Source organism: Dama dama, chromosome 19 (assembly GCF_033118175.1).
Source record: "Dama dama isolate Ldn47 chromosome 19, ASM3311817v1, whole genome shotgun sequence".
Taxonomy (NCBI): domain Eukaryota; kingdom Metazoa; phylum Chordata; class Mammalia; order Artiodactyla; family Cervidae; genus Dama; species Dama dama.
This window is the reverse complement of record NC_083699.1, coordinates 51,279,454-51,291,790: the sequence shown is the minus strand read 5'-3', so window position 1 is coordinate 51,291,790 and position 12,337 is coordinate 51,279,454. Positions and strand designations below refer to the sequence as shown.

General features: G+C 55.3%; 1 protein-coding gene across 1 annotated transcript in view; it reads left to right on the top strand.

The window, feature by feature from the left end:
• Positions 1–12,337, top strand: part of PDIA5 (protein disulfide isomerase family A member 5) — a 90,655-nt gene that overhangs the window by 18,734 nt on the left and 59,584 nt on the right. The window contains exons 2-3 of the mRNA XM_061167006.1: positions 529–655; positions 3,491–3,578. Coding sequence (XP_061022989.1) covers positions 529–655; positions 3,491–3,578 — 215 coding nt within the window. The remainder of the gene's footprint in view (positions 1–528; positions 656–3,490; positions 3,579–12,337) is intronic.

Below are 12,337 nucleotides of genomic sequence, written 5' to 3'. Positions count from 1 at the left end.
ATTGAAAGGGTGGCAGGAACATCCATGCAGCATGCTTGTGTACCCATGCAGTCCATATGGCCTCATAAAAAAAGCGCATGAAGAGGAAGGATGAGCTGGTGACTGGGAGTGGGCTGGAAGAGTTCCTGTGGGAGGGGGACTATTTGGAGAGTATGTGCGTGAGTGCTAAGTTGTTTCAGTTGTGTCCCACTCTTTGTGACCCTATGGACTGTGGTGCTCCAGGCTCCTCTGCCCATAGGATTCTCCAGGCAAGAATACTGGAGTGGGTTGCCATGCCCTCCTCCAGGGGATCTTCCCGACCCAGGGATGGAACCCAGGTCTCCTGCATTGTCAGGTGGCTTCTTTACCACTAGCGCTGCCTGGGATTTGGAGAGGGGTGAGGCAAAAGGCAGGTGTCAGGTTGAGTGGAGTGGTGTACCTTATCCCTCCCCAGTCAGTCGTGCCTAGGGGCAGCACATCTGGGGGTGCTTCTTGTCCTTGGGCCCACCGGGACTCGGGACTCATGGTCCTTGGCTCCTTGATCCCCAGGTGGTCCTGCCGACGTGGCTGTCTTCCGCAAAGTTCTCCTCACTCATCGACAGAATCTCTGACCCCAAGGACTTGAAAAAACTTCTCAGGACCCGGAATAACGTACTGGTGCTTTACTCCAAATCTGGTGAGTACCTCTCCTGGCCTTGGGGCCGTGGTCAGGGATGCAGTGGGATGGAAAGGAAGGAGCCAGGGCAGAGGTGGGAGGCAGAGACCCCAGGCCTAAAAACTGCCCACTGAGGGTCCTGACAAAGGGGCATTAGTGCTGCTGCTTTGGATCCCTAAGAGGTTGTTTTAGTTTTTACCAGGGTTCCTTGGGAAAAGCCCTCTGGAGTCCCTCAGTGCCTCAGGAGGGAGAGGACATGTGAGTGAAGGAGGCCAGAGGACAGTGACCACCAGGGATGTACTCTCTGGCTGCTGGACAGTAGGCCAGCCCCGCCAGGGCCACGCTTTGCCGGAGCTGTGGATTAATTGACTGATTGGGCCAGCCTGTCTTCAGCTGAATTGGCCCAGGCTTGGGGGCATACACCCAGGCTGGCAGTCCTGGCCTTGCCTGGCCCCAGTCTGTCTCGCTCTCGGGTCAGAGCAAGAGACTGAGTTTGGAGTGGGCTCCGCGCTCAGTGTGGGGTGGGAATAGCGGTTTGCTTCTTCTGACCTTGAGGCTGGAGAGGGCATCACAGACCGAGAGGTTTGCTCAGCTCTTGGCTGCGACTTTGAACATCTGACAACGCTGTTCCAGCAGAGTTAAGTGTTCTTGCTGCCTTCAAGGATGCCAAGTTTCCTGTGCCCCAGAGAAGCAGTAGCCAGTAGGCATGGCCAGTTCCAGCACAGCTCTCCCAACAGCTCATCCTCAACACCCAGCCCGGGGCGGGGGCAGGGAGGTGGTGGTGCTGATGGATCTTCTGGACACATGTCCCACCTGAGGCCTGCGTCCTCCACATACCCGGCACGTGCTGGTCCTTGCCCTTCTGAGGGCCTGGCACACACTCCCAGGGGTTGTTTTTCTGTTGGGACTAGGGGGAAACTGAGGCAGGAGACAGTAAGAGTCGCTCCTGAGGCCTGGGCTCCAGGGCGCTGAACAAGTGTGTCTCAACTTCCTTGGGTGCCCCTGGAGCTGGGGGGTCATCAGCCCCACCCAGGAACACGTGGGTGTTCACTTTTTTCACTGTCTTCCCCGGGCACACCGCTTCACATAAGCTCACCTACTTAGAAGGGCTCTGCAAGGAACTTCTGAGACACACTCTGATTTGCTGCCTTTCCGTGAGGGAGGCAGTGCAGGTTGTCAGGTGATGTCCAGTTTATGAACGAGGAAATTGGAGCTGCCTGGCCTGAGGTCCACCAGGCGGTGGACGCTAGGGCGGGTCCCTCTGTCCCCTTTGCCTGGCCTCCTCTGCTGGAGGCAGGAAGAATGTGCAAAGTCTGCAGTGACGGGAGGCTCAGCCACCAGGAAAGGATGCGGAGAGTAGAGTGGGAAGGTGAGGTGTCTAGCCCAGGGCTTGAGGGGCTGGGAGCGCTCTTGTTTTCTCTTCTGCCCTGGCCCAACCTCTGTCCCTGCCTCTTGGCAGTGGGGCTCTCAGCAACCCTGTGCACCTGGCTCCTCCCTGGTTTGGATCTCTGGCCTTGGACCCCGGTGTTGACTTTACCTTCCTGCCTCCTGCCCAGGCCTGTCCTGACACTGGGGACCTCCCATGGCTTTAGGAGCAATGTGGTAACCGGCTTCTCTCCCCTCCTCATCCCAACCAGTGCCTCCCTTCCCATGGCTGAAAGGCAGGCTCAGAGAGGGGGCTTCATGTGCTCTACTCAAGTTTCCCTCCCCTGCCTCCCGATCCCAATCTGAAGGGTGAGGATGACCCTTCCCACCTCGGCCGCCCCCCCCTTGGCCTGGGGGTTCCAGGGAGGGCCTCTGCGGGTGGCTCTGTGCAGGGCTCTTGAAGGATGTTTTCTGTTCACTGCATAAAAGGCTCAGCAGGCTTTGTGTTCACAAACAGCTTCCATTATCCCTGCTAGAAAAGGAGATCTGAGGAGGCAAATAATTCAGATATCATTTCTGCTTGGCTTTAGAACATATCATGCAGTTTCTGGCGGGTGAGGGCGGCAGCCTGCTGTCCCCACAGTGTCTGCATGGGGGCCCTATCCAGGGAGCTAGCTGACAGGGACAATGCGGGAACGCGACAGCCCGGCCACAGCCGCCATGCTGTGGAGCGCCGAGGGCTGGTGGCGTGGCGATCCTGGCCACAGGGGCTCCATGTCTAAGAGCCTGCCCTCCTACCGTACTTTCCAGGGGCTCTGCCCCAACACCTCTTCCTTTCTCATGTTCACGCCGCCTGGCCCTGAGGCATAGTCCATGGTCCTGCAGCTGGCCCCCCCTCCCCAGGGTACTGCCAGGCTGGGGAAGAAGGCTGTGAGAGTGACTTGGGTCCATTTAGCGTCAGTCCGTCAGACCAGAGTCGCAGGTAAACCTCATTTAATCGCTCCGCTGTATGGAGCCCCTCGGTGGGTGTGTGACACACAGGTGAAGGGGGGGTCTGGTCCCAGCCCTTGTCAGTCCCCAGGTTGGGCACCAGGACAGGCAAGCGTGGAACCAGCAGACTCGTCGCCTGCTTAGTTATAGAATTGTAATTGTTCAGTTATAGAATTTTCAAAACGTGCCCCAAAAAGGTCATGAGTCAGAGATTCTACAGGGAGTTGAGGATCTACCAGAGAGACTTGGCAGAGTGAGATGTGAGGCGTGGCTTGAAGGAGGGGTGACGGGTTCTGTGTCTGAGGGTGGTGGGAGCAGGGCTTTCTGAGAAGAGCTGGATGGTCCTCAGTTAGAACCATTGCCCACAGGGATGCATTGTTGCTGGTGCTCAGAACCTCGCCTCTAGGACTGGCCTCTGTCCTTCCTTGCCCGGGGCAAGATGGCAGGGGTGGGGGCAGTGTTGCTTGGGCACAGATGTTTATTTATTTATTTATTTTACAGAAGCTGCAGCTGAAAGTCACCTCAAGTTATTGTCTACTGTAGCCCAGGCAGTGAAAGGACAAGGCACCATCTGCTGGGTGGACTGTGGGTATGATCCTGGGGCCGTGGGCTGTGGTGGCTGGAGGGCGAGGGGTGGGCTCTGGTGGGTGGGGTGGGAATTGTTCCTGATTGATATTCTGGGAGAGGAGGTATGATGGAGAGATAACTGCTAAAGAACACCCCCCTCCCCCCGCAACCCCCCAGTGATGCTGCAGGACCACTATGGGCTGGAGAAGGGTAGGTGTGGCTCCCCCTCCTGTCTTTACCCACCCCTCTTCTTCCCTTTTACATAGTACTTTTACTTGTTACTCTGTTGTCATGCACTTGATTTTTGTCTTCTCAGAGGATGCAGAAGGAGCCTTGATGCCCGAAGAGGCAAGATTATTTTCAGGGCCACTTGGTGGGCTTGCTTATGGGGGGAGTCTGCATTGAGGACCATGTGCTTTACCCGCAGCCCAGGCCCTTCATGGGGGTCTCCAGGGCCCACAGTGCACAACAGGGGAGTCAGCTGGCAGACCTGTCTGTTGCTCTGGCTTCCGAGGTGGCTCTGTCACACGGGTCAGTCCTGGACAGGTGGCTGAGTCCTTCCAGCTCTTTCTTCTGGCCTGTGTCCCCACCCCAACATGTCCCGATGACAAGGCTGGGAGCTGCTTCTCCTCCTGCTGCCCCTGCCCCCTCCCAGAGACTCTGTGTCAGTGTCATGGTGTCAGAATCTCATGCCAGCCCACAGGAGGCCCCTTCTGAGTGCAGCAAAAGGGGGCACTTTAAACTCCTCAGATCCTTCTGAGTTTGGGAGTTTTAAGTCCATGGTGTTCTCGGCTTCCCTTCCTTCTCTTCATTAGGAATAATTGCCACATCTCTCTACATTCAGCACTTTTGCTGCTGGGATTTATATACACACACCTCTTGTCACATAATTAGTTCCCAATTGGGCATAGATTGGCAAAAACAGAGCAAAGACACATAGACAGTGAAACATACGGAAAAGGTCAGGAAGAATAGGTTTGTTCTTTGCATGTTTGTTGAGCACTGTCTGCCTGCAAGGCACTGCACTGCACTGGGTGGACACCAGCATTTACATGTCCTTCTGATTGAGGATAGGAGGTGTTCCCAGGGCCGCTGGGTCCTCACTTGGACTTGGGGTTTATTGGGAACGTGAGTTTGGGAAGAGCAGGGGAGAGGAGCATAGGTAGCACTACAGTTTTGTTAGTATGGGGACGAGGTGGGGCTCTCCTGGGAAAGTGGCACTTCTTTTCCTCCACAGCCCATAAGGGTCTTTGTAACCTTTGTAACTCTGTCCTTGCCTGAGTGACAAACCCTTTACTACTCTGTGGTGAAGCAGGACTGTCACCTCCAGACCCACGTGAGCTGTTAGGGGCTCCACTCTAGTGCAGTCTTCTCCCTCTTCAACCTAAGTTCTCAGTGGCTGTTTTGCAAGTAAACTTCTGGGACACAACTGTTTTATAAGTTGGTAGCCTCAAGCGGGTCCTGCCTGTCATTGGAGAGAATTGATGGAGAGGCATATTTTGACAGAGCACTGAATGAGGCCAGAAGTCTTCGTCAAGCAGTGTTTGCTGCACAGTGTGTGTGTATGTGTGTGTGTGTGTGTGTGTGTGTGTGCCTGTCTGGTCTTTGTCAAGCAGTGTTTGCTGCACTGTGTGTGTCCGCGCGCGTGTGCACGTGTGTGCAAGTGCATGCGTGCGTGTGCGCAAGTGCGCACATGCGCGTGTGCGCACGTGCGTGTGTATGTGTGTGTGTGCGCGCCTGTCTGGTCTTCGTCAAGCAGTGTTTGCTGCACTGTGTGCGCGTGTGTATGCGTGCACGCGTGTGCATGTGTGTGCGTACGTGTATGTGTGTGTGTGTGTGCACGCACACACACACCTGTCTGGCCTACACCTCCCGATTGATTCAAACACCAGTTTAATGGAACAGACAGCTCACTAAACAGTTGATGAGATTTCAGTTGTTGGTTACTTCCAGTTCAGAGTGGGTCTGGAAGTGTTCTAGTCTCCCATGTGTGTCTCTGTCTCCTGTATTTTACCAGGACTGCTCTGTGTGACTGGCAAAGTGATAGAGCCCGTTAGAGGGGATAGGGTGCTCTGGAATATCCGTACCAAGCCAATGGAGCCTCATCACAGGGAGTTCTTCCCAGGCTTGTAGGTGGCAGAAGTGGGCAGAAGAGCTTGGTTTAGCTGCCCCATCCACCTGGGTCCATTCACTTGAGCACTTACTCTGTACTTTGAGGCACAGACCTGGCTAATAGTGTCCTTGAGGATTGCAGTATGCAGGGAGGCAGCAGACATCTAGCCAGATGATTACAGTCACTTCATTCCTTCTGCCTAGAAAGGTTGAAGAAAACTTCCCAGAGGAGGTTGAGTTCAGACTTGGGGCAAGCCTTCAGAGGACCAGGTCTTTCAAGTGCCCTGGCCTTTCCTGCAGGCAGCTCCCTGTGGTGTGGCCCCTCGGTTGTCTGGCCGATGGGTCTGGAGGTGACAGTCCTGCTTTGCTCCCTGGATAGGCAGGATGTATGGTGCTGGGCTTAGTGTGTAAAGACAGACTAAGAAGAAGAGAACTGGGGACTCATTTGGAGACATAATGTCTGGAATCAATAAAAAGTGCTGCTGGGAGAGAGAATCCTTTGACTTGATGCTCTAAGATGAAGATCTAGGGGGCAACTTAGGACTTTAAAGAGGTAACCTGAAGACAAAGGGTTGACTCTTCACATAATTGCTACTCAACTTATGCCTCTAAGAGGAGGCATAAGCTGAAATATTAAATAGCTTTTAAAAGTTTAGATAAGTAGGTGGATTATGGAGCTATAATGGATGATGTTGGAAGCCAGAATATCAGGTAGGATACAACTAAATCTTCCCCAGAACAACCACAGGGATAGAACTGGGAGCTCTGGTCCTTGCAGGCCGCCCTGGGTGGCAGGGCATGGATCACCATTACACAGGGAGATCCCCATGGATGTGAGCTGGACAACCCCTTCTGCTCAGCCGCTCCTGCTCAGAGATTTCTGAACGTGCCCCATAAATCACTACGGGAACCCAGGGTGTTCTCTCTAGGCCCTGTGATGACAGCACTCAGCTGTGTTCGTGAGTCTGAATGAGATGCCCCTGCGGTGGGCAGGTGGAAGGGCAGAAATGCTCTGGTGGGTGCTCTCCACTGCTCTGCAGGGGTGTGAGCAGGGGACCACAGGTGAACAGCCGGAGCACGGCTGCCCTTGCATGGGCCCTGCTGTGTGTGCTTCCCCAGCTCTGCGTCCCGCCCTGCCAGCGAAGGGATGGAGGCAGAACGGGGATGCTGGGACTTGGGGTGGGATGACAGCCCCTCTGCTTTCCTCCCTTAGAAGGCAGGTGAGGGGCCAGGGGCCATCCGGGGGAGAGTAGACAGTGCTCCAGGGTGGGGAGTCTGTAGAGTGTGTGCAGTGATGACACAGCCTTTGGCTGAAGGGTCAGCTCAGCTGCTTACTAGCCCAGTGACTCTTGTCTTCAAGAGTTTTTCCTTGGGTAAGGACGTCTTGGTCATTGTGAGGATGCCCCTGAAGAGAGATGAGTCAGCCGCAGTGCACAGGCTGTTCTGTTTGGACCCTTACGAACTATGGGGTGCTATGAAATTTGTAGGGCTGCAGGTTGGGAGACCTGGCTTTGAGTCTAGGCTCTGACAGCAAATAGCTGTGTGACCTTTGGCAAGTCACTGCCCGTCTCTGGGCTTCAGTCTACTCTTGTGTGAAACATGGAGTTGAATCTTCCAAGTTGCTCTCATCCCTAAATAGCCTGGTTGAGAACATTCTGGAAGCTACCAGGCTCTTATGTGTGTACACATATGTGCCGGTATGTATGCACATGAAGGCCCGTGTATTCATGTAAGTGTGTGGGAGGGTGTGTCTTCTGGTCTTCGTGTCTCTCCCCACCCTCGGTGTCTGCTTCTGACATCCCTCCTGTCCTTCCCTCTCAGCCTCTCTCCTTCTTTCTTCCCTCTCCTTTGATGGTTTCTCTTGCCTCTTCCTTTCTCTGGTCCCTGCCTATTCTTTTGGTCTTTTTCCTTCTCTCTTCTCTATGTGGATATTTCTTCTCTTTTCCTTGCTTTTCTGGCTCTTTCCTCCCTACCCCTGCCTGCACACCGACAGCCACACACACCCTTCTCTGCCGGTTTTCTCAGGCCCGTAACTTGTTGCTCTGAGGTGTCTCTAGGCTTCCTGGCCTCCGTCCAGGGGCCTGTCAGCTCTCCCTTCCCCTCACTCCACCTCCTGGCTCAGATCTCGGCAGCCACACTCGGCTTGGCTGGTGGCACTTGTTCAGCTCTTAAGTGGGTTGTGTGTGAGGGAGTTGGTATTCCCCGTGTGCTCTGCAGCCTGGCATCGGGCTCGGCCTTGGCTCTGAGTGCTGCTGTCTGGGCGGCGAAGCTGGAGCCAGCAGGCGGGACCTGTGCCCGGCGTGCTGATTCCAGGGGCTGATTCTCACTGGGCCGAGGCAGCCTCATGGGGTGCTTGCCGCTTTCTTCTCCCTAGGGTTAAGGTCATTACGTTACGGCATTTTCCTTCTTCCCCACTCTCATTCTCCCATCTGCTGTCTTTCCCCAGGAGCAGCACTGGCTTCCTAGATCCGAGATGGGGGGCCTGCCAGGGCAGGCATAACATATTTTGAAGCCCATGTTTTCTTCCAGAAATTATTTGCTCCTTTACATGTAAGCATGTTGAATTACCATGGGATATAAAGTGGGCTTCCAGAAGAGGTTGTCGTGCTTTTGTTGTAGCTTCAGACACCTCGTGGCATGCTGCCATGCTCTCATGAGGGTGTCGTGTCCCCTCCAGAACTGCTGGGCTGGGGAAGCAGGTGGAGGATGGGATGACACACTCTTTCTTGTATCCTCTTTTATGAGCTCTGCTGGGTGATTCATGCTCAGTCAGGTGCCTTCTTGAGGTCGTACCCAGGAGGACAGGCAGACTTGGGAGGATCCTGCTGTGGGAGTCCTGTTGTCAGCAGGGCCAATGAGCAGCCCCCCAGGTCCTGGCCAGCTGGAGGCCCAGCTCTTCCAGGGCTGTTCTCTGTCTCCCGGCTTTGTTCTCCAACCCCTTCCTTCCGTGTTGTCCTCCACAGGTCATTCTGAAGCTGTTTCTTGCTCACTCACTCATCTCTCATTTTCTTCATGTCTCTGAAGGGGGGAACATGTCCCACCTTTCCTCTCCTCCCCACCCTCAGGGTCACAGGTCCATCTGCTCAGAATCCTGCCATGTTAGACCCAGCAGATAGGGCCCCTTCTTTGGTAGGGAAACAGACCCCAGGAAGGCTGAGGGGGCCAAGGGCACACAGTGTCCAAGATAGGCTGGTCCTTATAGTCTGCTTTCTGCCTGCTGCAGGAGGCTGCCCAGGGTTTGAGTGGATGTAAGATTGTTGCCTGGCCAAGCGAGGATCGGGTCGTGAGTTAGGAGAGAGATGATGGAGGTTCAGATCTTTTTTGATTCTCCACCATCTGTCCTGGTTTCTGGCTCCTGGTTTGTCCGTCAGGATGCAGGCAGCCTGCCTTGGTGTTTTAGTAATACTTGACCCCGTAGGGGGATGGAAAGCTCTGCCCAGCTTGTGTGACAACTCTGCATTTTGTAGCTGGGGAGCCAGAGTCCTGCCGGAGGTCACAGGCTGGCTCGGGGCAGAGGCAATCCTAGACGGCCAGTCACTGCAGCCGGCGGCCACTGTGGGAGGGTTTCCTACCTAGGCTGCGACGTCTGTAAGTCGAGTAACCGCTTTCCGAGCCTCCAGCACCTTACTTCTCTCTCTTCCTGCTCTCACCCTCTCACCTTTTATCTCTGGTGGGTCTCTTGAATGATCCTCATTGCATGTGCAGCACTGTGTACCCGCAGCCACTCTCTGCACTGCTGGCCAGCGACCCACAACAAAGTCAAACAAAAACACTGGGATGTGTGTCTGTCTGGGCTGGGGATGGGGAGGGAAGTGTGAAAAGGCCCCAGTGACCTTCCTCCACATTCTCTGTAGAGCAGAGTCCAGGGAGGCGGGGGAGGAGGGGATGTGGCAGGTCAGGGGGTGCAGGTCAGGGGGTGAATAACCAGTAACCAGGCAGAGGATGGTGAGGCACCAGCAGAGAAGGCTGGTTCCTGCAGGACAGTCTGGGGAATGACAGGTGAAGACCTCTGCATGGCCAGACAGTTTCTGTGGTTGTCCCCTCCCTCTCATCCCAGCAAAGCAGCTTATTCCCTGCTGTCTGCCTTTGTCTCCTTCCTGGCTAGAGCATTAGTCATTGGCTAGGGAAGGGCAGGAGCACAATTAACTGCGAAATCTATCAATCCAGATCCTTTTAAGTCCCTGAGCTTGGGTAATTTCTCCCCTTCTTGAACTCTTACGACTTTTATTGTACTGCACAGTTAGTGCATATGCGCATGCACACACGCACACATACACACTCTGAGAGGCAGAATCGTAGGGGAGCCGATCTGAGAGCGCACTGTCAGGAATTGTCACCTGGCAGGATTCCTGGAGCTCAGTAGGCAGAGCCCAGAGAACCAGCCATGAGTGCCTCATCCCAGCACGACAGCCAGCATCACTCACTCAGGCTATTTATAGAGTGCCTGCTATGTGCCGGCAGCCTTTGTAACCCTGGGGAACCAGCCATGAACAAAACAAAGCCATCGGCTTGGTGGAGCAAACCTTTCTGATGGGGGTGACAGTCAGTGGACGTATTGGGGGAAGGGCAGAGAGCTGGTGGGGAAGGGCGGGCGGCAGTGCCAGATGAGGGGGGCTGAGGCCCTGGGATCTGAGAACAGAGGTGCTCAGAGAGGTTGGGAAGCCGGCTCCCCACCTGCCACCCTGAGTGCATGTGTGTGCGTGTGCACGTGCGTGTGTGTGCGGGGGGGTGGGGGAGCAGAGGAGAGGAGAGGGTTGCAGAGTCGGCCTGAGGGATCCTGTGCCGAGATGGAGCTATGGTTGCTGGACGGTCATGGGGTCATAGGCTGGCTGCGGGCGGGGCCGGACATGCCTGTGAGGAACCTCCATGCTGCCCCCCACCCCAGCTCCACCCAGCCCAGCCAGCTGCTTTGGGACGTTGCTCCTAAGCCTGGCCTGGGTTCCCCGGGACAGCAAGGTTTTCTCCCACGGAGTAGGTTTTTTCTGCACAGCCGGCTGGGGCTGGGGTTACAAAGACTAGGCCCCATCTCTCCTCTCTCTGCTTCATAAAATCACAGGAAGAGGCTGCCAGCCAGACTCCACAGAGGAGAGCACTGGTGTGAGGCTGCCTTGCAGTCTGGGTGCCCCTGCTGGAGGTCAGCATAGGGGGAGGGGGCTGCGGGCACCTGGACCTGGTTTCTACCGCAGCCGCTATTTGTTGTCATGTTTGAGTGGACAGTAGGTGGTCCCAGAAATCGTTGGCATGAAGCAGAGCAAAGCCGGACAGGGGAAGTGCCAAGGGAATGGTTGTAAACATCCCAGTTGAGCCCTCCTGTCTTCCTTGGGGCAGGGAAAGGGCACCTCGGACACAGTTGTCAAACAGACCCTGCTGCCTGTCCATGTGGCTTCACCACAGAGCACCTGCAGGACGGGGCAGGCTAGACGGTAATCAGCACCGTCAGTGGGTGCGTGGCTGCATGGCTGCACCGTTCAGGGCCCCCTGATGCACGCTCTTGGCCCTTCTGGGCCCCCTCTGCACCCCAGCTTATCTGTCCTCTCTGGACTCCCTATCTTAAAAGGTCCTCACCTCCTTGGGGAAGCAGCCTTGGCTGCATCATTAGCCTTCCTTCCTGAGCTCATTGTGTATTTCTTGAGATCTCTGTGTGCTGGGGCAGGGTTGTGGCTGGAAGCTGCAGGGGCTACAGTGTTCGCTGCTACAAGTAGAATTGCATAGGGAGGGATGGTGTGGTTTTGGGCGGGGGGTCCCTGAGAGTGCCTGACACACCCTCTCCAACCCAGGCACCTGGCCGGTGAAACATGCTTCTTGAATTGCAAATTGCATATTTACACTTGAAATGAGGTTCCATAGTGTAGCCTGTCCATTGTGAGTGTGGCTTTTAGAATTGAGCTGAATGGTGTAATTAGTCCATCTGCTCCAGGGCTGGTGCACAGCTGTGTGAAGCTGATGGCTGTCAAAGGTGAACTGGTGGGAGCTGACAGGACTTCCCTCAGGTGGTGGTCATACCCGGCAGAACAGTTTTTCATGTGGTATAGTCAGCTGGGATTGGTGCGGGGTAGGGGTGCTAAGAGACCCTCACTGAGTCCACTGAGATGTGGGGAGAGGGTCCTGGCATGAGGAGCAGGGCTGAAGGAGTGGGGTAGCTGGTTGCCTCTGGTTGGAAGTTGGGAAGACTTGGCTGAGTGTGGTGAGGTCATAGGGAGGCTGCGAAAGCAGGTGAGGTCTCTGAGGGGGCTGGTGCAGGGCACAGGGGAAACCAAGCCTCATGGGGGTGGCAGAGGGGTTGGAGAGACAAGGGAGAGCCAGGCAGGGTGGCAGCAGGCATCAGATCACCAGGGAGCCTCCTTAAAACACGGTTGCATGAGGACCCACTGGGAGTTTTGATAGAGTAGGTCTGGGAGGGAGCTGAGAATTTGCACTTCTGACAGGCTCCTGGGCTGTGCTGATGCTGCTGGTCCAGGGACCACATTTTGAGATCAGAGGTCTAACAGAACAGGAAGCAAGATTAGAGGAGTCATGCATAAGCACTTGGGGGATAGTGAATGGCTCCCGGCCGACACTTCTCATTAGAAGAGCTGCAGGAGTGTGATACTGCAGACCGCTAGCACCTCACTGAACCTTTCGCCTTTCTCTGGCTTTTATCAATGCCTGATCAGATTTTGTAACTCCTTC